This window comes from Hypoxylon trugodes (genome assembly GCF_022578975.1).
Source record: "Hypoxylon trugodes strain CBS 135444 unplaced genomic scaffold F4822scaffold_8, whole genome shotgun sequence".
Taxonomy (NCBI): Eukaryota; Fungi; Ascomycota; class Sordariomycetes; order Xylariales; family Hypoxylaceae; genus Hypoxylon; species Hypoxylon trugodes.
This window is the reverse complement of record NW_026250023.1, coordinates 2,790,605-2,812,812: the sequence shown is the minus strand read 5'-3', so window position 1 is coordinate 2,812,812 and position 22,208 is coordinate 2,790,605. Positions and strand designations below refer to the sequence as shown.

Genomic DNA, 22,208 nt, shown 5'->3' with positions numbered 1-22,208 from the left:
CATGCAAGAATTGGATAGTAGCAACGAAGCTAGAAGGCAACTCGAGGAACACAACGCCGCTCTCGAGGATGAAGTTCAGAGAGTAACAAATGACATGTTGCAGATTCAAGGAGAGCGAGACGAAGTATTACAGGAGCACTCCGACTTAGAAAATGAATTCGATATTCTGCGTAAGGAAGCCCAGGATGAAATCGATGCTTTGGAGGCCGAGGGCGACCAAAAGAGCGAGGAAATTCAGCGATTGCAGATTGAACTACAGGACCGATCAGAAAATTTCGACGCCCTTCAGGAGGAGATGCGACAGATGAGCGAAGCTCTCGTACGACTAGAAGATGAGCAAGAGAAGAAGCTTAGGAGAATAGAACAACTCGAGCAGGATCTGGCTGAATCGAACAAGGAATCCGAAGATCTCGAAGCTAAGCTCCTCGAGTCAAACGACAAAGCTCAACGCCTCGGAGTACAACAAGAATCCAGCCAAGGCGAAATTGCATTCCTACGCGAGGAACAAGAAGCGGACAAGATACGAATTGGGGATATTGAGGCTGCGTTAGCTAATGCCGAACAAGGTCTCAGAGAGGAACGTGATCGGACTAAGGAGCTCGAGCAACGCCTCGCTAGCGAACGCAAACAACGCGAAATTGTAGCAACTCGCGAGAAAGAAGAAGTACAGCAATTCGTCAACGAGCTTAACCGCGAAGTTTCCACCGCCAAAGATGAAGCTAGACGACTCCGCAAGAACCTCACAAGTAGGGAGGTTGAGGCTACCGAGTGGAAGGAGAGGCTCATGGAACTTGAGAATAATCTTCGAGAGGCCCTAGGAGACTTGAACGGTACTCGGTCCAGCCTACTCAAGGTGCGTCATACTCAAGAAAAGACACAATTCCTAGTACATCAAACTAACTACATAATGAATAGTCTATTGCTAAACTCCAACGAGAGCTCGAGAATACCGTTCGCGAGCTTGACACTACGAAGAATTCTTTGCTCGAAAAGGATCGCATCATCAAGCAACGTGACGCTCTCCTTGAGTCGCACGGTCTCGAATCCCGGAGACTGGCCGAGATGCTTGATAAGGAACGGCAAGCTCACCGAAACACAAAGAACCAATTTGAAACGTTCCAGCGTACGCATCAACACGTATCACGAACGGTCACAAGTCAGGATTCGCGTATCCTAGAGCTTGAGACAAGTCGTGCCGTAGACAAGAAAAAGATCACGCAGCTCGAAGCATCGTTTAAGGAACAGCTCAACGAGCGTAATAATCTCTTACTTGTCCTATGGACACGTCTGTCGGCACTTTGTGGCACCGATTGGGCCCACGACAACAGCCTCATCAATGGCCGCGCTCTACCTTCATTAGAGTCCGTATCCACGATGCTACCCGGCTTTAGCAAAAACTTGCTTGGCGCTGTTAAAACCATCGAAGCCATAATAGGTAATTTTCAATCACGCATTAAATCTGTCGAACGCGAACTCTGGAAAGAATACCAATCCCTTGAGAGTAGCCTAGAGACTAAGTCTAAGAAGCTCGAGCGTCTTGAGACTATTGTCCGTACCGGTATTACCTCTGGCAATTACGATGCACAGACTAAGATATCTCAATTGGAAACTGCCTATAGGGCTCTAAAGATCGAAAATGCTACTCTTCAACGTGCTAACGACGCGCGTACCCGCGGGGCGAATTGGTCCGGGTCTAAAAAGGCCAGCAGCAACGGTTCACATGAGGATCTTATTGATGGAGGCAGTCCTTCTCCCTCTGTCCCGACTGGTCCGCATCGTCGAGACTCGAAGATTCCGCGCAGCAAAACGACCCACTTAGAAGTAAACACCCCAAACCCCAAGAGTAGAACGAGCAGTATGTCTAGGAGCGGCTCCGCTATGGGTGTGGCCGAATTGGAGCGACTCGGTACTTCTAACGGCGACAGTTCTTCAGGGAAGAATGGCGACGACAACCGATGGATGTTTAGGTTGCGAGAACTCGAGTATAAGCTTAAACAAGAAAGAGAGGCTAGGCATATGGATAGGGCTGCAGCGAGGCAAAGGATACAGGATAGCGAGCGACAAAATACCGAACTTGCAGCCGAGTTAGTACGCGCTAAGAGGAGAGGCAATGGCGAGTAGGAGGCATTCAGTCGGCCGCCCGATCACCGGACATTATGCAAATATGGTTCGGTAGATACCGAATACGTCGAAGAATTTAACCAAGCAGAGATTAGAGGATTCAGGAGTTACAAAGGAGGTCTTACGTACGACACATACCCCATACGTTGTATTTGTATTGACCTCATGGGCGCTCGGCGTTCCTATGGAATACACTTAGGGAAGCACGCATCTAAGGAGTTTTTCTTTTTTATGGCGGTTAGGTTAGGTTATAACAAAACTTATTCTCTATTAGGACATGATACGAACGGAGAGGCGGAATCCGTCCAACATGGCGTAAGTCATGGTTTTTTTTTTCATTAGGGTAGCCTCAATGATATGGATAATACAGTTTTATACCCAACAACAGTTCATTAATACTTCAAAAGTGCATTATGGCTTGAAAAAAGCAATGATGATTATTGTGATGGAGTAGAAGACGCTCACCTCATTCGTTGATCGGTAACTGCCGGTGTTTTCGAAGAAAATCGTGCTTTTATTGGATTCGAGGTGGCCGAGAAAGGAGTAAAGTAGAAGCGAGAAGCGTTCAAAAGTGAGGCCAGTCGTCGGTAAGAGTCCGTTGGTATCTCGGTTCATGGATATATTCGCCGACCTAACAATTGCCCCTTTTCATTTCCCATTATTCCTTTTTTCCATTTTTTACCAACAAATCATGCATTATGAACCCCTAACGCGAATTTCGCTTCATCCTAGAGCGCCAACTCAAATATTTCCTTTTCATTCAGCTCAAGCCTCGTCGTGCAAATTTGTCTCAGTCCGGATCTTGGCGGCTCGGAGTTTGGGTCAATTGCTGACGTGTAGGTGGGCGATGCCTCATGCTCGTCCCCGTCACTCATAGCTCAGGAATGACACCTACATATGCGTTGGAAAGTGACACGATTGATCATTAAATCAATTGATCCGGCTGATTGGATTCATCGTCACTTCAAATATTAGTGTCCATCATCAATTCGTGACAAGATCTGGGTAGATCGACTCCAAGGGCGTCTTTTTGGCCCCCAGGATTTTCGGTGTGATCCCAGGGGCTAGTTAGGTGATACCTGGCGAAGTAGGACAGGGGAAAGAAAAAAACAAGGACAACAAAAGTGCAGAAAGCGGATCTAGCATGGCGTACCTAAGCAAGGGAATAGGGAAAAAAGCGAATATGCATGTTTATGTAGCAGCCAGTTAGGTGGCCTTGAGACGGCCGATAAAGGTGCGACCTAACGCCCACCTATATATCCATCCCGATGGCGGGCTGTGTATGCCTTGGGGCTTTTAGGGTTAGGAGCGAATGCGCCTTGGCTGCGCATCATGAGGTCAGCATCATTGATACACAGGTGGCTTGTGGTTTTTCTACTATGCACCTCAAATGCTTTTTCTCGTATAACCCTGAAAGTCCTACGAACGAACAATTAATCCACATTGAAAATTTGAACTAGAGTTAGCTACATATACGATATAAGATGGGGGGCAATTCAGCTCGATTCCGGCGGGAATCCCAGCAAAAAAGACAATTTTCCGGAGGACACGAGGACGACACGAATCGAAAGCGTTCCTATCGGATTCATTATGTCTAATACCAAGAGAATCCACAGACCAATATTCTATAAAAATGTAAAAGCTATTATTAAGGATGTAGTCTACGGGTATGTAACAATCCTTCGTATGTCTTACGTGGACCATTAACTGATATGTATTGTGTATTGTAGTCGACCAATTCATGGCAAACATGACACCAAACCTCGGGAGTGTCCCGAGAAGACTCGCCCTGTTTCAAATAACGTTGATCCAAACGAAAAATCCAGTGAGTTGGGAATAGGTGGTACAGCACCAGCTGTAATCCCAACTCAGAACACCTCGGAGACGATGTGTTTCCCAACATGCGTAGGACCAGACAGTACGAATCCCGGAGCTGAGCCACTTCCAGCTAAAAATCGACATACGTTTCCTCTTTCTGAAAAAGAAGACTTGGAGTTCAAAGCCAAAGGGTCTAAAACCAGGACTGCCGCACCCCGAGAAACAGAAACGCCGGGTCAACAACAACAACCTGTTCCCGATGACTTTAAACGCACAGATAAAAACAGCAAACAGATTTTACAGAGGGAATTTCAGTCAGATATAGACGCCATGACTGAAAAGTTATTGGAATTGCAACGGAGAAGGGATGCCGATACCAAGGCAGCCGAAGATTCGAAACAATTCGTCCGAGCTTGGGAACTAAAACTACTTCCCGCTCTAGAAAAGATCATGGATGATAATGTTAAAGACGGATATAGCATCAATGTCCGTCGGGGAGAGGAGACCGGCCATCGCGTGATTGAAATCATGACTTCCGACGATGTGAAGACCGACGTCCAGACGACCCTCCAAGAAGCCAAGGATAAGCATCTCGACGGGGACCTCAAGACAAGAACTACTATGCGATTCCGATTAGGATACATCAAACGCCTAGCTGAAGAAAACCCCACCCTAAGATCGACTCAAAGCGAGGAATGGCTTACACCAGTAAATACTCGTCGCTATACAAACCCGGTCATGGGAGACTCAATAGGCCCGCACTTTAGAGAAGGTGGGAGTGCTACGATGGGACCTTTACTTCAGATAGCACAGAAGCTCTACCGCATATTAAATTGGCACACTTTTGACGATGAAGATCAATGTCGACGCTGTGAAGACCCCAACCCGCCAGCATTAGATGCCTACCATCCCTCGCTAGACGACGCAATGAATTCTGGCGAGCAGAGCATTTCAATCGGCAAGACGGTCGCATACTCGGGTCTGATGCACAAGACCTGGCGAATGTCTAACTCAATACAGAGTGCATTCCAAGAGGAATTGGGGGAGGAAACTAGCCCAGTGAAGACAGTGACAGACTGGGTTTTAGTTGAGACCACCACGAAATATCAAGTGAATAAAGTGCGCGGAGGTGGAATCTCCTTCCTTACCGATAGATGCAACTCTTTCTCAAAGGACGTCACAATGACTGCAAACCCAAAAGTCCGCGGTTCTCAGCTTGTGTACTCTACTGGTCGGTCCAGTGGACACTCGTTCGGTCAAATCTGCGAGGTTCCTTCCCTTTATGTGCTCCGTGGCGGCGTTAGAACTCGAAACTGGTGCATCGAGAGTACTGCTCAGGGTGATGATTGGAATCGAGGTGGTATGGGCATCCCCGGAGATTCAGGCGCACCAGTAATTGAGCAAACCACCGACAAGCTTCTCGGCCAGATCTGGGGGCGGGATAAGTACGATAAATCAGATGGCAAAAGTTCTCCTGTCACATACTTCTCAGCAATCTCAGACATCTATGACGATATTCAAGAACGAATGCAAACAGCAGATGTCCCCAAACTTCCCACGAATGCATCACGCGAGACCAGTAGATCAGCAAGTCCAATACAAGGTGTACCTCCTATAGCAAATGACGGCCGAAGGCCAACACTCGCCAGCATCAGCGAAGACGGGGACGAACAACCAGTAGCGCAAACCGGAAATCTAATCGAGAGACGCTCAAACGCGAGAAGTTCCACGCCCATGGCGAGGTTATCCGGATATGGCGGGAAATTGCCAGGGTTGGAACCGGTTCGGAGGTGGACAATGATTGCACACGCTGCGACATTTTAGGAGGTGTTACGGCGTTTTCTCATTTTCCTTTCCCGTCTGGGCTTTTTGTGGCGTTTTTCTAAGGAGGGGAAAGGGAAAGGTATCACGGTGCGTAGGCGTTTTTCCTCCACGGTACAGTCGTTCTGTCAGGATGGGTATAATGTACACTAAAGCAAGCCACTTGGGTTTCACTGTAGTAACAAATCATAAATTTTGACTTGGCTTTAAGTGTGTTGGTGTATTCGCTGTAAGTAAAGTGAGAAGAGTTCGACATACCATTTTCCGATTTCGCTACATATAATATATAGCGTTCTTTAATCTCGGAGTTCGCATAGATTGGCCATCATGAACGCCGTGTAAGGCAACCAGATTCCCCAACTGAGTAAAGACGAGGTGGTGAAGTTGGTGGGCGAACTACCGACTTGCTCCGCCCCATTACAACCCTGGTGCCTCGATGATCGGAGGCCCCCCGTCAGCCGCCCCAACCCAAGGAATGGAGGAATGGGAATTTCAGGATTGATTTACTCAGTTTGATTTCTTTGGCCTGGTTTGAAACGTCTTGTTCTCTGGGGAAAAGCGCAGCTTGTCCTTAACTACCCGGTAGTTGTCTTTTTATATATATCCGATTTGTCCTTGAACTCCTTCTCCTTTTATTAGTGATCCGGGTTGGCCGGCTGTGGCTGGCTGTGTTCTCATATATCACCTGAAATGGATGCTAATCGGAAGCCTGCATCTGATTTTGCGTCAGCATGTCCATCGGAATCCATGCCTCGAGTTATGAGGCCTTCTGGGTGGATCTCACGGGCTCCTTCACATGCAACTGGTATTCCCCAATACAGCAATAGTATCGAGCCAACCACACTTGGAAGCCTTAGCAACAACTTTCAATATGAGGATCCCTCATTTATTCATTCTCTAGCACGGCGGGATTCGATATGGTCGGATAGTAGCAATGGGATGGTACCCTTAACATTGTATAGTGCTGGCGACAAATTTCTGGACGGAGAGATCTCCAATTTATCGCATGGAACATTGCCATCAATCGTTACGGACAATGCAAGTCCCTTGACCTGCTCTCCTCCATCGTCCTACCAAGGCTCTGTTTGGTCTCCGGTTCAAACCGACGTAGCTTCAGAAGTCACCGCCACAGGAACAGTAAGATCGCGTGTTCCCAGCCCTCTGCGGAATGCGACTGGGATAACTTTCGGTGTCGACTGCCAACACGTCTGTTTTAAGGATAATTGCGATGCCAAATTTGCGAATAAAGAGGATTTCGAGCTTCATTCGAGAGTTGGACATTTACATATTTGCCTTTGGGGGGACAACGGCCCGTGCGACAGCGCCGGGTTTGCGACGAGGGAAGAGCTCAATTGGCATGTTAAACGCGAACACCTTCTATTATGCCCAGTTCTTGGCTGTGCTGAAGGCGCATTTGCGAGCAAAGATCTTCTCGATTGCCACCTGAAATGCGCCCATGGCAGTACGGCAGCGGACAAGGACAATTTTCCCCGACCGTCTAGTCTTCTTAATCCCGCAGATATTCCTGCGGGTGCGTCAACGAAGAGTGCTCAAAAGCAAGTTTCTTCCATGAAGTCTGCGGTGGATGAAGACAAGGCGCTCAAAATGGAAATGTCTATCGGGATTTCGAAGAAACGTTGTCGAGAACAGCTAAGGGCCGTGCTCGAAAGGAGAATGAAAAGAGCCAATGGTAATACACCAAAAACTACCGATAGTCCCGGGGCTATCACATACCGTACACCCAAACCATTGGAATCAGCGAGCTTCCCAGTCATCTGGGAGCATGGTGTCCTTCCATTTCTCGTCGAATTTATCCCGAAGTGGTGCGGGCCGGGCCACATGATCAGCGTGGCACGTTGGAGAAAACCAAATTCTCGGCGAATCTGTATCATGACCAAGCAACCTGTTTCTAGAGCCCGGAGGCTACTCATTGCGGAACATGTAAGAGATTTGCTTCCGGAAACTTACCGCAACTTGGTTGTATTTGCATTCTCTACTGGAAAAGTAGAGCGACTTGTCTGGGCACGAGGCCTGGGCAAGGAAATGCCCGACGAGATTTGCCAACCACGTAATCCATTCTGCTACGTGAACCCGTGCATGGGTGACAGTATTGGAACAACATCGGAAGATGGCGACGAAGCTACGGCAACTCTAGGCCCTCTTATAACGATCGACGGTGGTAGTTATTGGCTAGTTAGTTTCCATCCGTTCGTGGATCTAAGTAAAGGGGTACATCCTGTGACTGTTGAGCATCCGTCTCCAGCCGATCGTAAGGAATGTGTTAGCAAGGGACATGACATTCTCAGCAGCATCATTTCTGACTTCAAGATTGGCGATTTGACGGCAACTTCTGGCTTTGACCTAAAAACTACTCGGGTATCTCATGATCCGTATTGGGAAGATTGTGATAAGGAGCCTCCGTTGGTCGTCACAGACTGGGCATTAATTCCGGCAAGAAGTCGACAAGCTAATTTGCTTAGGAAATTTCCTGCAACAAATCAAAGGCGGGAACACCCAATTACGTCTATGGGTTCAGTTGTCCCCGAAAGAACGGTGTGCTCAACGGGACGTACGTCAGGCTTCCAGCGGGGCCAGGTATGCGAGATACCTGCATATCTTGATGGCTCAGAAAATGGCACAGGGAGAGCATCTCGCGAATGGTACATAGAGGAACCATACCCTTACGATAATGAGAACGAGTGGATACGCAGTGGCATAGGCGTCGAAGGTGATAGTGGTGCTGCCATTGTTGATTGTGAGAGCAATGCTATTATCGGTCAACTTTGGGGGCGGAATAAATACTATGGCCCTGGTCCACGCCATACTTTTTTTACTCCGATATTTGACATCTTTGATGATATTCAGGAGCGGTGTGGCCAAGAGCAACGAGCTCGGCTCCCGCAATTCCGTGACGAAGCAGATTGTTGGCCCACATACCCGATATGCAAGCAATGTTTCGATCTTGGCGAATACCTTGAGAGTCGGCGCAGCTCAGGAGCATCATTAGTATCAATGATAGGCGTGGGCGAGGCTGGGGCCGGAGAATTTGACAACGATCTTACATCCGTATCAGAATTAGCAACTCCGAAGGATCAGTCACATCTAGTACGCCACATAGGACCCGACGAGGTGACCACGTCATTCGGATCTCCGGCACCGATTCACGCTTTCTATAGTCTTTCACAAGCAATGTCTCCTGGGAATTCCGAGTTGCGAAGTCCTTACGCGCAGGCTCTAAATGATGAGGATCTTTACGAAAGATGTGCAGATGCGAACGAAAACGCATTTGGGAAACGTCCAGCCTTTCCAACGCCAATGGCACGCAGCGGAAGCCAACAGATGGCGAAAAGACGAAGGTTGGAGTAGTCGCACATCGCGGATTATGGTTATGGATAACATTTCGTGTTATAAATGTTGTCATTAAGAGCTGCTTGATCATCCAGGGAATCCCCCACGTGCCATCTTCCTTGCACGTTGATCTCGGCGGCTGTGGTTACCCCTGGTCCCCTTATTTGCTTCCTTTCGTTTTCTTGCATTTTCGGTATCTTTATCACCTGAAGGGCCGGCGACATTTCCTCCTCTTCCTCGGCCACCACGGCCGCGACCTCGCGAGTTGTTGTTGCCACCGTCGATTTCGGAGTCTTCTGCTGCTGAGTCTGTCGGATTCGCCCGCCAAGCGGTGGGCGCTAAAGCAGGTTGGTCACCACTAAACGCGCTATACTTCATCTCCAGTTGCCTCATCTGGTGGGGATTCCTGGTTAGCATTACAGCCCAACCTTCAATAGCCTCGTCAGTCATTCCTGTCTGTTGCTTCAATTTCGTCCTAGTTTGGCTTCGTCGGGTAGCTGCATCTCTATCAAACGCTTTCGAGTCCGACTGGTATGCTCTGAAAAGAGCTTCTTCGCTTGCATCTTTCCGTTTTTGATCTTCTGCGTCCCCTATATCATCTACAACCAATCCAGCATCTGCAACATCGTAAGTGTCATCTCGCTCATCGTCATCAGCGTCGAATGCAGATAGCGCGGAAAGAATGGCAGCTTTGTTTGGAGCGGAAGATCGATCGTTTAAAATATCATCTGCTGATCTTTCTGGGTTACGTTTGCCGAAATGTACATTGGATAAATCCATTGTTAATTTGTCGAATTCATCATCATCAAATACATTATGGCGTATTGGAACTTGTGGAGGTGTGGGTCTAGGTGCAATATCGCGACTTTTTCTCCTATTCCTCTCCGGGGACCTATATATGAATTAGCAATCATGGGGAACATACGACGTGCTTTTGAATTAACGAACAGTTCTTGAGTGCGATCCGCGGTAGCCAAGTGCGGTGGTAGTGAATCTTCAAGCAAGTGCGCAACCACTTGTTCAGTATTGTCACCATACTCGTCGAGAAGCTTCGAGACGAAAGCGGAGCCTAAATCTGGAAACAGATCTTGTATTTGAGAAATTTGGCTCATACGATGCACTTTCATTTCCCCTTGGATGTCGTCCTCTGTCATAACACCTTTTCCTTTATCGACCTTCCGCTTAGCCGGTCTCTTGGGTTTGATGTCACCGCTTGATTTTCGGTAGGCCTCCAAAGCAGTAATAATTGGCCCAGATCGTGTTGTGTTTGAGCCAGATCCTTCTAGGCGATGCTGGACCTGCTTGAGGATTGGAGTGACTGTAACCAGCTCGGCTACCAAGGAATCGTTCACATTTAGTGGCCCAGCTTTATGGTTTTCTGCAGCAGCTTTCAGAGAATAAAGCTGGTCGGATAGCATAGAAATGTTTGGGGATTCTCCTTCAGTCAAACCAATGAGACACAAATAAGCTGTTGTCACAATTGCCTTTCTCAAAGGAGGGTTCATGATTTTGTAACAACTGATAAGCCCATCTAGAAAATCGCTTCCGGTTAGGAATAGTGTGGCTACAGCAGGAGACGCATGGATGAGATGATTGAGCCTTTTGAGGCGAGACTCCAGGGATTCTAGAGTCTTCGGGTCATTCTTAATACCATAATCGAGTTGGATGGCGAGGGATCTTCTTAATGCGCTGAGCGACGTTGTCACATGTGGCTTCTGACAGATCTGGTTGACTAGAGTAGATGTTCTCCTTTTCGAATACAGACGACAGAAATCAGAAAGAAACTCCCACTGGAGAAGCGGAGAAGGTGGAGAAGGACTTCGTAGAAATTTATTAATGAGCCGGAAACATTGTCGGTATAGGAGTTTTACTTGTTGAGAATTTCGAAGCGCTGTAATTCCATTTATTGCGGTTTCTCTCGTAAAAGTGATGAGAAACGACAGCAAAGATTCGTCGTTAGAAGAGACCTGGATAAGCTGCTTTTCAGGCAAAGACATATGTGCTTCTGCCAATTTAACCCAAACAGATAAGCAGGCGTCCCAATCCTGGGGGTCTATGCGATCCCTCCATGACGCTTCGGGGAATGGTGCAAACGGGGGTAACGAGGCCATCGTGTCGAGTTAAATTGATAATCCGAAAAGGTGAGTGAGGAAATAGTAAGATCAACAAAACGCCCCCAGGACGCTACCGGGTGTTAAATGCACAATTACACATGAACTTCTCTATGAATTTCATCATCCAAATGGAAAGGGATATGTATGCAATAAATAAATGAAGATAAGAAATGAATTAGAGTGACGCTCCATTAAAATTTAAAAGTGAATGCATGTAATTCTTTGCCGGATGACTCTTTCCATTCTTTTGAATTGTACTGCTAATCCAGTAACATTATAGGTCAAGTATTATGACGTAAGCATCTTTCTGGAACAGCATTATCTATGATTACCTAAGTCATAAGGCTGGTTCCACTTTAACCCTTATCCGAGCCCACACAACGAAATTCTTAGTCTTTTTTGTAAAAGTCGCGAACTTTTTTTTTAATTCTTTCCCCTCCAACACCACCAAATCCAACAACCACGTCGCCTTCATCACTTTGCCGCAACGTGTCACCGTTCGAGTCGTGAAGGCCACATAAAACAAAACGCCTCCTAATTCCCGATCCGATCTGATCACCACCCGACAATCCAAAATGTCGTACAACAAGCCCGAGAAGGACTTCGGCGGCGAGGCGGCCAAGACCCACAAGATCCGCATCACCCTCACCTCGCGCAAGGTCGCCGCTCTCGAGAAGGTCTCCAGCGAGCTCATCGAACGTGCCAAGAGCAAGGACCTCCGCGTCAAGGGCCCTGTTCGTCTTCCTACCAAGACCCTCAAGGTCACTACCCGAAAGACCCCCTGTGGTGAGGGTTCCAAGACCTGGGATTGCTACGAGTTGCGCATTCACAAGCGCCTCATTGAGTATGTCTTTTCTCTCCTATTCTAAAACCACTTCGCTATGAACATTTGCTAATCGAAATTTTCAATTACAGCCTAAACGCTCCTACCGAGACTGTCAAGCAGATCATCGTCAACATCGAGGCCGGTGTCGAGGTTGAAGTTACCATTGCCGCCTAAACTAGGAAATAAAGAGGTGGAGGAGTAGGGCTGGTATGGAATGCATTACGCAGGAACACGAGTATTCGTGATATCCTACATCATGTTCTAGGTGTGCCTCTTATATCAGGGTATCTAGCAGCATACGTAACAAATGAATACGAATCGGATCTAATCAACAAATCAAATAATGGGTTAAACATGATTTATTGTTTCCAGTAAGAATCGCTTTTCTAATTGATTCTATGCGTGATCCATTCCAACTCCGGGGTATCTAGTTTTTACCGTCTAAGTGCTATCGTAGTCGTGACTGGAATCATTCCACAGGTGCCCCCCTATAAAACACGCCTATCAATACATGACGACTCCTCAAGCAATCCATGCCTTATTTCTAAAAATTCCACAGGCAATCCTCCCTCATTGGAGGTACTTCAGGCATATGTCCGTTAAACCTGCCAGTGGCAGTCATCGTAGCGTATGCCTCCTTAATCGCTGCTGAATATAACGAAGTGTCCGGTTCCGTGTCTTTGTTGTAAGCAGGCGGGCCGCCAGGGAACAAAATCTTACGCCACGAACCGTCCCCATTCTGTACACCAGGGACTGGACGTGCCCCGGTAGTTCCATGCGGCATTGTATCGTAGTATTTATCGTCCACCCCCCACTTGTAAATCACTGGCTGCCCGTTAAACGATACAATACGTCCATTCGGCTGTTGGTTTATGTAGCTTTCTGGAGGAGGGTGCTGCCTTGTACTATTCGGCCTATATGGGTTGCCTTTGGGTACAGGTGCTTTCTGGCTTTGTGCGTTTTGTGCCATTTGTAGTGTTGCCTGAGGTTGCGGTTGTATCTGCGGCTGTGCTTGAGGTTGTGTTTGCACTCGAGCAAAGGGGTTAGCAGTTGCGGCCCCGAATCCGGGCGACTTCTGCGCACCGAATACATTATTGGCCGGCGCTCCGAAGGGAGATGGAGAAGCTGATGGCTTTCCGAAAGGATTGTTGGCAGCCTGTGGGGCCGGGGAAGGTGCCGAAGTATCCATTGCTTGGTCGGCAGACGTTGTGTTCGTGGCTTGGGCAAAGGGATTAGTTGCTGCCGGCTGGCTAAACGGATTCGGCGCTGAAGTCGCTGGGGCCGGTTGTGAAGAGAAAGGGTTTGGTGCAGATGCTGCTGGTTGTGTTGGTGCAGCAAAAGGATTTGGCCGCTGCCCTAAAGCTGACGGCTGCCCAAATGTGCTTTGAGCAGCTTGACCGAACGCATTAGACGCCGAAGACATCGCGGCAGCGAACGGATTCGGCTTTTGGCCCAGAGCTGATGGTTGTCCGAAAGCAGGAGCGCCGCCGCCTGGTTGCGAGGGCTGTCCGAACACAGAATTGGATGATCCCATGGTGGGTGGTTGGGTACTAGCGGAAATAGAGGGAGCACCGAAAGGATTGGGTTTCTGTCCCAATGCCGACGGCTGGCCAAACGCAGATGAAGCGCCGCCAAAGGCACTTTGACTAGAAGCCGACGAAAAAGGTTGCGACGCAATGGGATTCGAAAAACCGGCCTCAGAACTGGCAACAGCTTTTCTTAGGAAAATTCCGCTCATGGGATCTGGGGAGCTCTGCTTGCAGATGTCTATGCGATTGGGATGTTTGTCCGCGGCCGATAAAATAAATTTAATGGCGCCATCGGGATCGTTGAAGGCTGTCCGATTTTGCTGTTCGGCCGCCTGGATGAGACCTTTTACTTCCGCTTCCTAATACAATGGTCAGCCAAACAATGTCTTGAAACAGGGGCGGGATCCTAGGATTTCATACAGCTTGTTGGGGATTGCCCGAGCTCATAATATACAACCTCACTTCTTCGGGACTTTGTTCTCGGGGGTATCCGCCAAACAATTGATCAGGAGTGTCAACTCCAGGACAGTAGCAGGACAAGAGCCATTCCGGTAGGCCTTCGTTTAAATCCCATCTTAGAGCTCCTCGGTCGAGCTTGTAATCGATTTCTTTCGGTTGGTTGTTCGTCGTATTTAAAGCGCTAAATCTGTTGGTATTGGCATTGGGAGCTCCGAATGGGTTCTGGTTGTTCGCATTTGGATGCTCGAAACGACAGGACGCTATATTGATGTAAGAGGTTAGCTATCTCCTTGAAATAGGGATTAGAAAGAATTCAAGTACCTCCATTCCGACAATTTCCTTGTTTCCAGTATCTACATAGGGGTGCCATTGCACAATTATGTCGTCAGAAACAAGGTATCTGGTATTGCGACGATGTTATAAACAATGAAACGAACGTATCTTGATGCTGAAGTTATGATGTAGAAAGTAGAAGGAAGCTCAAGATATCTTTTCTAGCCTTGCCAGGTACTATGCAGCTGAAGTGGGTCTAGTGGAAACATCAATTGAATGTACTACTGCATTTGCACTAGAGGAAGGCATTAATAGGGCTGAACTTAGATTTATGCTGCGTTGGGGAAGTCACATCGGGGTTTAAACCAATCAAAATGTAGGAACAATTACTTTGAGAATAAAATAGAAATTGTATTAGTGAAGAATAAAGCTGTATGACCCTTGTTTGTACAGTAACCAAAACACTATCCTGCATTGTACCTACCATCTACGGATCTTTATGTAGATCTGTAAGTGCATGTACTAATTTCCTAGGTACCTAGGTACTTGCATGTAATTCTGTAATGAGAGGCTGGGAATACTAAGACTATTCTCGGTTTCTATTCTTTCTCAACACCATAACCTTCCGATCTCCGATCACGTAGATCATCCCCACTGCCTTGATTCTAGACTAGGCACCAAAGTTATATTGAAATAAGGGTCTCATATTATCACGACATTTCCTAGTATGTGGAAGAGTACCGAAGAATCCAAAAACCCAGGATAAAACTACGGATATACAAACATCTCATCCTTGTGCGGTGGCTTTGGCAAGAGGTTTCAACCCCCCCTCAATATACGCCGAAGACCTCCAATCCGACCAATCGTGCTTCAACAAGCCCCATGTCTCCTCATAATCTTGTCTACCCGACCGGATGTAATAACTACCCGAGACAACCCATATGAACCAGCCAGCCTTCTGTTCAGCGAGGTAGCTCGCGATACAAGTGGCGTATGTTCCCTGCCATGCGTTACCCGACATGTCAAATCCGAACTCGGTCAGCAGCACTGGGAACACATTAACCGTCTTCGAGTCATCAGCGTGCAATGCCTGGAACCCGCTGTTGTACAACGAGCTCTTAAGGCTATTACAGTTATTCGCGCTGTTCTGGTAATTATGGATCTCCAGCACGAGCTTGTTCGTATAACCCTCGAAATCAGCAGTGCTAAACTTCCCACTTCCTGGGGTCAAGGCCGTATTCTGTACTATCGGCGTGATGTACGTGTCGAAGTCAAGTCCCGAAAGGAAGATGAGCAGGTCGGGATTGGCCGAGTTAATCGCGCTCGTACCCTTCTTGATATTGGTGTACCAATTTTGCCAGTTGTATGAGCTGCTGGCCGAGCCGTCCGGTTTCCGCAGCTCATTTCGCAAAGACATCGACGTGAGAGCCGGCCAGTTTTTCCCGTGGTTCGCCATATAGGAAAGGCCCCTCGCCCAGTTATCAACGTCTATAAATGTTGTCAGCTACATAATCACGCGAAGAATCAGGCGCGTTGTCCGACAATTTCCAACATTGGAATATAGTAAGAAATGTTCTTGCACATACTGTAATCTCTGTCCCCAAACCAAGAGTTACCATCGTTAGTCGAGCAACACCAAGCGGCCTTCGACATATGATTATCCAGGTGAACGAAGACCTTTTGCTTAAGGCATTCCGCCGCGACAGCATCGAAGACCTCCAGACGGGTGGTGCTGTCGTTGAAAGACGGGTTCTTCGCAAGGAAATCGCTGTAGAACTTGGGTCCGTTCGTTTGGCCTAACGCCTTGGTGAATGAGTCCTTTACAGTGGTATCCTTGCCATTGTTGGCATAGATCTCGTCTATCATTTGAATGGCGTACGTCAGGCGGATCGCATTCATGCCGACGCTCTTGATTTTAGTGACAATACTCTCAATGGATTGGTATCTCAATCCATCAGGGATCATCACTTCTCCGTGACCTGGCCAATTGGTGCCGGCATAGACGACATTGTCTCCGCGCGCATTCTTCATGTCGCGGCCAGAAGTCACCAACGGGCCGTATGGCCAGCTATCGGCCCGGACATCATTATGTAGCTTCAATGGAGAGGCCCAGGAAGAAGCCGGAAGTAAGCTGCCGCCTAAAGCAAGCAAAGAGACAAGCGAACGTAGTCCAAAGTCTAGCATCGTGATGGATTACGTCTTTCCTGCAGAGATTATCATATAGTTTACTACAAGGCACCGTGCCTCATGGGAGATGGCAAATTATATGCAGACCGCCGAGAGGGGGCTTGTCCCAAACCACCTTCACCCTCCACCGCAACCTATTTTAAAAAATACTTAGGTGCCATCCGACGATATTATTGGGCTGCTCCAGAACGACCTAAATAGCTAGGGTATATCTCTATGTACCCGGTGGCCAAAGCCAAAACCAACTTGAGGAGCTCGTGCGAACATCTACCCGAGCGGTCGATCAATTCACCACCTCTCAGGTTGCAACTGATGGGGGCTTTATCTCTTTAATCATTTATGTGTAGCATTCGCCCAGGAACGAAAGAGTTCGGATACCTGCTGAAAGCCGGAAGGTGTGGGGGATAAGATCGTGTCTCGTTGGCGCCAAGCCAGCCAACGATGGGAAAAACAAGATGAACACGAATATTGCCGCCGGCTTCATCCAGATTGCCGGCATATCATCCCCACACCCACCTTCTCAGTTAGAAGCGCCGTATATATGGCTACCGGAAGCAGGACCCTAACTTGGCTTAGAACTGATTTGATCCATCTAACCCCAGACTCTAACCATTCCTGGTCGAATATCATTTATTCTGGTATTAAGCTCGGGCTCCCTAGCTCTCTCAGGCATCTCACAGTATAGGTGTATACCAAGTTGCTAAACATATCTCATTAAATTGAGTGATCGTTATCTACAGTATTTCAATCTTACAGTTCAGCCGTCCCTAGACATAAAACATTACTAGATGCTAATATTCTCAATCTTGCCCGTTGAAGCTTTCCGACCAGCTGTTCACCTTATTTTCGCCATTAACTCAGTTGAAGGTCACCCGTTATTCAAACACGCTTCCTGAACTCAACCATCGGACCATCTTTCAAGCTCGTAAACTGATCGATCAGCTGGAACTCATCCACACGACGGCGTCCCCATTCGAGATCAGGATTTCCCTCGCCAGGGTCGAAGCCAGCAGACTTGCGCAAGTCGTACAGATACAGTACTCTGGCTAACGTCGTCATCATCTCGATATATGCAAGACCCTTTCCAATACACCCTCGCGGTCCAATCGAAAAGGGGCAGAATGCGCTTTGCGCCACTGTCACGTCTTGCTCGGTTACGACGTTCTCTCCGTAACCACCAAGACTCTTATGCGGACCCACTATCCAGCGCTCGGGGATATATGAGAACGGCTGAGGGTAGTACGCGGGATTATGGTGGATAGAGTAGTGAGGAGTACCGACGACGACGCCCTCGGGGATAAACTCGCCGTCGATCGTCATTCCGCCTTTTAGAACCTCGCGAGGCAGTATACCACCTACAGATGGAGACATGCGCATTGCTTCGTCGATACATACTCGAAGGTAAAAGCATGAGTTCAAGGCCGGGCCTTGGCATATTTCTTCGATGTCGTTGAATTTTGATCGTACTTCTTGAGTTGCTTTTAGTAGGGCGGCGTGGTTGCGAACCAGGTAGAATAGCGTCGCGGCCATCGCTGTTGATGTTGTGTCGCTACCCGCAATGATGCTAGCGGCATTGTTAGCCATGCATTCCTCTCCATTGGACTTCCCGATACATACAGCAAGTTGGATTCACCCCATAATTCCGGCGTCGCGAATCCCATTCCAGTCTCGGGATCCTTTGCCTTTAGCAAGTGGTAGAAGAAGTCACGGCGATCTGTGTCGTTTCCGAGCTTGGTGCGTTCTGTCAATTGAGCCTTGCTGTACGCCATGTATTTCTCTCGGCCAGTTGCGATTCTGCGGAATAAGATCTTGTCAAGATGGAGCTTGCCAACGAGGGACATCGTTCCGCACTATCACAGTCAGCATGTCTATCTATCAGACGAGGGGTAATAAGGTACTCACAATTAGATGTCGAGTTGTGGCAAGCGACACTAACTCTAGCGCATATCGATTATCAGGTCTTTCCAGCATGTGGAAAGCCTTCCCGAAGCACAAGTCTCCCAGAATATCCATGGCGAGGTAATTACACCAATCAGCCATATTCTTAGAAACAGTCCATCCTTTTCGTTCTTCACTGGCACCAAGTCCGATTTGTTCGCAGAAAGATCGCACATTAGCTAAGATATATCGATCCATCTCCTTAATAGCCGAATCCGAAAATGCCTGTGAAAGTACCCTCCTCTTACGAGCATGCAGGGCCTTATCTCTTGTGTTATGGGTGTTAGATGCCGGGTGAACGAAGGCATCGTAGAATTCGGCCTTCCGTACATTGGACTTAAACCCGTAGATCTCCTTTAATGCTGTGTTGGAGTTGAAAGAGACGCTATTGGGACCGAATCGCACGATCTTGCCATATCGCTCGTGAAGCCTCCAGAATTCTAGATGTCGATCTCCTTTCCAGGCGTGATACAATTGGTAGACATCTGAGATCTTTGCCAGGAATGGACCAGGATATTTGGCCAATGGGTGGAAGAATAATCTGTAGATTATAATTCCAGCAGTCTAATAGGTATATTTCAGTTAGTCGATCCGAACCCAGCGTATAGAAATCAAAATATGGCAAGTCTTACATAGACAAATACCAGTCCCACTGCACTGGACACGAAATATATCAAATTGACGGATGTCATGATTATCGCCCTCGATGCTATCTAACAATAATCTCCATAAGTCGAGGATATATAAGAATAGCAGTCAACTCTCATCTCAACCACCCATTAGAAAAATATAGCGCATTTCAACTATTTTTGATTATTATCTCGATATATACGAATAATAGATAATAGTGTCCCCATCTCGGCTTTTCACGGCAAGGAAACCCTTCCAACAGTTAGACCGTTAAACCGACATTATGGAAACTTTAGCGTTGACGTTACGTGACGTCGTAAAGTTGCCCCATTAGGAAGACCAAGACTGGTGCGGCTACCGACGGGATCCCCCTAGAGCCTCCTCCGCTTCGAACTAATCCGGAGACATTTCCATCTTTCCTACCTATTAGACCAATACAAATGTAAGCACGCTATCACGAGGTCAAGATTACCTAGGTAAGTAGCGAAAATATCGGGGTAGAAATCGCATGAGGTTGGTGGTATTTACCGATCTTTCTTAGCCGTACGCCGTGTAATGCCGCTATACTTGATCTAGGGATATCTATCGACTTCCCTTACTCACCTACCTATATTAGAATGATAAGTTTACTGCTAACTGGCTCTTGGTATTTATAAGTTGGTAGTCCTACAAGTTCCCGAGAGGTGCGGCACACATATCTCTTTTCTTTGTGCAGAGAAGAAGATTGAATGAATCGCCGACTACCATACGTCAGTCAGCCACTTCCTATCTCACTGTCTCATTGCTGGCGGATATAGCGGATGGGCTCTCGTTGGAATAAATAATTATGTCCACGATCCGACGACTCCCGTACCGCTCTGCCGCCTGCTTATCATAATTTGCATACCTATGTAATACCTCGGACTTCCCCACGTTGCGCGATAATATTCGACGAATTTCGACGTCGGAGTTTTATATATTTTTGACAATATATTTATGAGACTGAATATCGTTACTCTATGTTACTATGCTCTGTCACCGCTACGACGGGTCACATTTATCTTACTTTAAGACGTGGGGTTGAATAATAAGTCTTAATGGTTCTAGACTCCACCATGACATACCGAGGTATTGAATAATATCTAGTACCAACTATAATTTGTACGACATATAAAGCTTCAAAAGTCATAAGTTGTATAAATACCTACATAGGTATAAGTAAAGTTAAATTGTAACACGGAAAGACGGTACAAATCACAATAAGACCGAAAAGATACTCCGACTGTATCTATTGTACCCCGGCATAAAATAGTACAATGCCACGTTCGATTGGACCCTTGAGATGCGATTTAATTGATTTGATTGGATCGTCAGGGGTCTTCATTGATGCGCCTATCTCCTTTCCATCTCACCAATTGACCAGTACCCCGTTTCCAATCACCTCACCAGCGTGCGTTCCCTCCCCTTTCGCTTCGGTGAAACATCGTGTATCATGGGCTGTGCCTAGAATTACTACCTCGATTCTTTCGTCTCTCTCCAACTCCCTTCTTTCCTTTTGACGAAGAACGACGACGCTATTCATACATTCATTCCTTTCTTTCTACTTGCTTTTTCGTTGTTTCAATCCCAACTACTGTACTTTCTTTTTACGAACCCAACAATCAGCAAACAACATACGAGTACCTACGGACTCTTCCGATTCAGGGTTACATTCATTCCGAATCCCGACTCACGTATTCATCAACATTCTACATCGATCATCAATCGGGTGTCTAATGAATACGATAATTCCTACCGTGCATCCACTCCTTTGCATGTCTTCGACGCATACTCTACACCATGAGTCCACTTCCAGTTGATCACGAAGCAGCGACGACCTCGCCAGCGTCGCATATCACCCGGGCAGTCATTCACCTCTTTACACGCGACGACGACGACGCGAAATGCCATCCGCAACCGAACATCGATCTATGCGAAAAGCCCGATAGTGCGAAGCAAACCAGTACCATCGTGATCGGCACATTAGCGTAAGTTCTCCATACGAATCACACATACCATACACCACCAAGAGAAACAAGAACGTAGACTAACCCCCCACCAGCGCGGTCCTAGTAGTAGCAACCCTCAGCATCCTGACCATCTTCCACCTGCGACGCAAGCGACGCGACGAACTCGAATGGCCAAAGAACAACCAAGAACTCGACGACTACGGCGTCGGTCCCATGCCCCCCAGCCAACCCTCCAAACCCAAGAACACGTACCGAAAACCACGAGTTGAAGACGACGATGATATCAAAAGCGGCGCGAACCTACCCCCACCACGCCGACGGGACTCGTTAACATCGCTTGCGCGCTCGATCCGTGGGGACCCTGATGCGTATCGATCGCGCCCCGATGATACGTCGCATGATATGAAGCCCGTGGAGCCGTTGAGTCAGTTATGATTACCTTGAATACCTACATATATATCTAAGGTACCCGTAAAACGGTGCCTACGGATGAAAAAGGAAAGGAAACAATAGCACAAGAAGAAGCAGAAGTAGAGAAGAAATCAAGGGGAGGATGATACCCATCGTTGCGTAACATGGATTGAACAAGAAAGAAAAGCTGAAGCTAAAGCAAAGTCGGACAATATATAGCAGAACTGGTTCTGTCTTGATGTTCGAAGAAGAGGGAAAGCTGTTTTATAGCGACTTGCGTTGATTTTTTGTACTTGGTTTTGCATGGAATATAAGCCTATGAAAGATAACATCCCTACGAGTTTGCCTAATCCACGTCACATCTCGGTTGTATATTGGTAGTGGTGCTGTGAGTGCTTTACCTGAGGCTATCATATGTTGAGAGCATCCCCTTACCTACATCAAACCAGAATGTTTTAGGTAAATTCCGTGTAAGGCAAACTTAATATGACTAGTCCGGACAAAACCAGCATAGCCATTTGCAACATAGTCAAGATATCTCGCTGTATTAAATTAATAAATACCTAGGTAACTGACTAGAACATTGAATATGCCTGTCTGAGCTGAATATAAATCAAGTGAGTAAAACAATCACGATACGCTTCTTATTCTTCTTATTTTTCTTATTTCAAGTCCATAATTCATGTAAATAGGTATGTAGAAGACTTTCGAGGAGAGCTTTCATATTTCTCCACGATAAAAAACG

At 47.2% G+C, this 22,208-nt stretch overlaps 9 protein-coding genes across 9 annotated transcripts; 4 read left to right on the top strand and 5 right to left on the bottom strand.

The window, feature by feature from the left end:
• Positions 1-1,411: 1,411 nt before the first annotated feature.
• Positions 1,412-2,511, bottom strand: F4822DRAFT_360154 (uncharacterized protein). The gene is made up of 2 exons (XM_051456101.1): positions 2,251-2,511; positions 1,412-2,073 (listed from the first exon to the last, which is right to left on the bottom strand). The coding sequence occupies exons 1-2, from the start codon at positions 2,286-2,288 to the stop codon at positions 1,647-1,649; spliced, it is 465 nt and encodes a 154-aa protein (XP_051311784.1). The 5' UTR covers positions 2,289-2,511; the 3' UTR covers positions 1,412-1,646.
• An 844-nt stretch (positions 2,512-3,355) lies between these two features.
• Positions 3,356-6,107, top strand: F4822DRAFT_360144 (uncharacterized protein). Its single transcript, XM_051456100.1, has 2 exons — positions 3,356-3,788; positions 3,852-6,107. The coding sequence occupies exons 1-2, from the start codon at positions 3,712-3,714 to the stop codon at positions 5,761-5,763; spliced, it is 1,989 nt and encodes a 662-aa protein (XP_051311783.1). The 5' UTR covers positions 3,356-3,711; the 3' UTR covers positions 5,764-6,107.
• Positions 6,108-6,491: 384 nt separating this feature from the next.
• F4822DRAFT_438396 (uncharacterized protein) lies at positions 6,492-9,126 on the top strand (the record flags this gene model as incomplete). The annotated part of the gene is made up of 2 exons (XM_051462512.1): positions 6,492-6,565; positions 6,804-9,126. 2 exons carry the CDS (start codon positions 6,492-6,494, stop codon positions 9,124-9,126), a joined length of 2,397 nt encoding a protein of 798 aa, XP_051311782.1.
• Positions 9,127-9,160: 34 nt separating this feature from the next.
• F4822DRAFT_360113 (uncharacterized protein) lies at positions 9,161-11,463 on the bottom strand. The gene is made up of 3 exons (XM_051456099.1): positions 11,365-11,463; positions 10,057-11,264; positions 9,161-10,000 (listed from the first exon to the last, which is right to left on the bottom strand). The coding sequence occupies exons 2-3, from the start codon at positions 11,217-11,219 to the stop codon at positions 9,196-9,198; spliced, it is 1,968 nt and encodes a 655-aa protein (XP_051311781.1). The 5' UTR covers positions 11,220-11,264; positions 11,365-11,463; the 3' UTR covers positions 9,161-9,195.
• Positions 11,464-11,638: 175 nt separating this feature from the next.
• Positions 11,639-12,391, top strand: F4822DRAFT_414746 (ribosomal protein S1). Its single transcript, XM_051459175.1, has 2 exons — positions 11,639-12,066; positions 12,138-12,391. The coding sequence occupies exons 1-2, from the start codon at positions 11,798-11,800 to the stop codon at positions 12,220-12,222; spliced, it is 354 nt and encodes a 117-aa protein (XP_051311780.1). The 5' UTR covers positions 11,639-11,797; the 3' UTR covers positions 12,223-12,391.
• F4822DRAFT_414745 (uncharacterized protein) lies at positions 12,392-14,490 on the bottom strand. The gene is made up of 3 exons (XM_051459174.1): positions 14,358-14,490; positions 13,998-14,296; positions 12,392-13,936 (listed from the first exon to the last, which is right to left on the bottom strand). Exons 1-3 carry the CDS (start codon positions 14,404-14,406, stop codon positions 12,593-12,595), a joined length of 1,692 nt encoding a protein of 563 aa, XP_051311779.1. The 5' UTR covers positions 14,407-14,490; the 3' UTR covers positions 12,392-12,592.
• Positions 14,491-14,799: 309 nt separating this feature from the next.
• On the bottom strand, positions 14,800-16,663 carry F4822DRAFT_359608 (glycoside hydrolase family 5 protein). Its single transcript, XM_051456095.1, has 2 exons — positions 15,896-16,663; positions 14,800-15,797 (listed from the first exon to the last, which is right to left on the bottom strand). The coding sequence occupies exons 1-2, from the start codon at positions 16,491-16,493 to the stop codon at positions 15,097-15,099; spliced, it is 1,299 nt and encodes a 432-aa protein (XP_051311778.1). The 5' UTR covers positions 16,494-16,663; the 3' UTR covers positions 14,800-15,096.
• Positions 16,664-17,375: 712 nt separating this feature from the next.
• Positions 17,376-19,126, bottom strand: F4822DRAFT_438393 (isotrichodermin C-15 hydroxylase; the record flags this gene model as incomplete). The annotated part of the gene is made up of 4 exons (XM_051462511.1): positions 17,376-18,060; positions 18,114-18,346; positions 18,399-18,998; positions 19,067-19,126. The coding sequence occupies 4 exons, from the start codon at positions 19,124-19,126 to the stop codon at positions 17,376-17,378; spliced, it is 1,578 nt and encodes a 525-aa protein (XP_051311777.1).
• A 1,616-nt stretch (positions 19,127-20,742) lies between these two features.
• F4822DRAFT_359616 (uncharacterized protein) lies at positions 20,743-21,541 on the top strand. Its single transcript, XM_051456096.1, has 2 exons — positions 20,743-21,070; positions 21,145-21,541. The coding sequence occupies exons 1-2, from the start codon at positions 20,883-20,885 to the stop codon at positions 21,485-21,487; spliced, it is 531 nt and encodes a 176-aa protein (XP_051311776.1). The 5' UTR covers positions 20,743-20,882; the 3' UTR covers positions 21,488-21,541.
• The last annotated feature ends 667 nt before the right edge of the window (positions 21,542-22,208 follow it).

Coding starts and splice junctions, on each gene's coding strand:
- F4822DRAFT_360113 (XM_051456099.1), bottom strand. CDS start 11,219: ATGGCCTCGTTACCCCCGTTTGCACCATTCCCCGAAGCGTCATGGAGG. Junction 10,001..10,056: donor GCGGATCGCACTCAAGAACT/GTTCGTTAATTC, acceptor ATTCATATATAG/GTCCCCGGAGAGGAATAGGA.
- F4822DRAFT_359608 (XM_051456095.1), bottom strand. CDS start 16,493: ATGCTAGACTTTGGACTACGTTCGCTTGTCTCTTTGCTTGCTTTAGGC. Junction 15,798..15,895: donor GTTTGGGGACAGAGATTACA/GTATGTGCAAGA, acceptor CAACATTTATAG/ACGTTGATAACTGGGCGAGG.
- F4822DRAFT_414745 (XM_051459174.1), bottom strand. CDS start 14,406: ATGGCACCCCTATGTAGATACTGGAAACAAGGAAATTGTCGGAATGGA. Junction 14,297..14,357: donor AGGAAATTGTCGGAATGGAG/GTACTTGAATTC, acceptor ACATCAATATAG/CGTCCTGTCGTTTCGAGCAT. Junction 13,937..13,997: donor CGGGCAATCCCCAACAAGCT/GTATGAAATCCT, acceptor CCATTGTATTAG/GAAGCGGAAGTAAAAGGTCT.
- F4822DRAFT_414746 (XM_051459175.1), top strand. CDS start 11,798: ATGTCGTACAACAAGCCCGAGAAGGACTTCGGCGGCGAGGCGGCCAAG. Junction 12,067..12,137: donor ATTCACAAGCGCCTCATTGA/GTATGTCTTTTC, acceptor TTTCAATTACAG/CCTAAACGCTCCTACCGAGA.
- F4822DRAFT_360154 (XM_051456101.1), bottom strand. CDS start 2,288: ATGAGGTCAATACAAATACAACGTATGGGGTATGTGTC. Junction 2,074..2,250: donor CAACGTATGGGGTATGTGTC/GTACGTAAGACC, acceptor CTCGGCTGCAAG/TTCGGTATTTTGTCGCTCGC.
- F4822DRAFT_359616 (XM_051456096.1), top strand. CDS start 20,883: ATGAGTCCACTTCCAGTTGATCACGAAGCAGCGACGACCTCGCCAGCG. Junction 21,071..21,144: donor ATCGTGATCGGCACATTAGC/GTAAGTTCTCCA, acceptor ACCCCCCACCAG/CGCGGTCCTAGTAGTAGCAA.
- F4822DRAFT_360144 (XM_051456100.1), top strand. CDS start 3,712: ATGTCTAATACCAAGAGAATCCACAGACCAATATTCTATAAAAATGTA. Junction 3,789..3,851: donor ATTAAGGATGTAGTCTACGG/GTATGTAACAAT, acceptor TGTGTATTGTAG/TCGACCAATTCATGGCAAAC.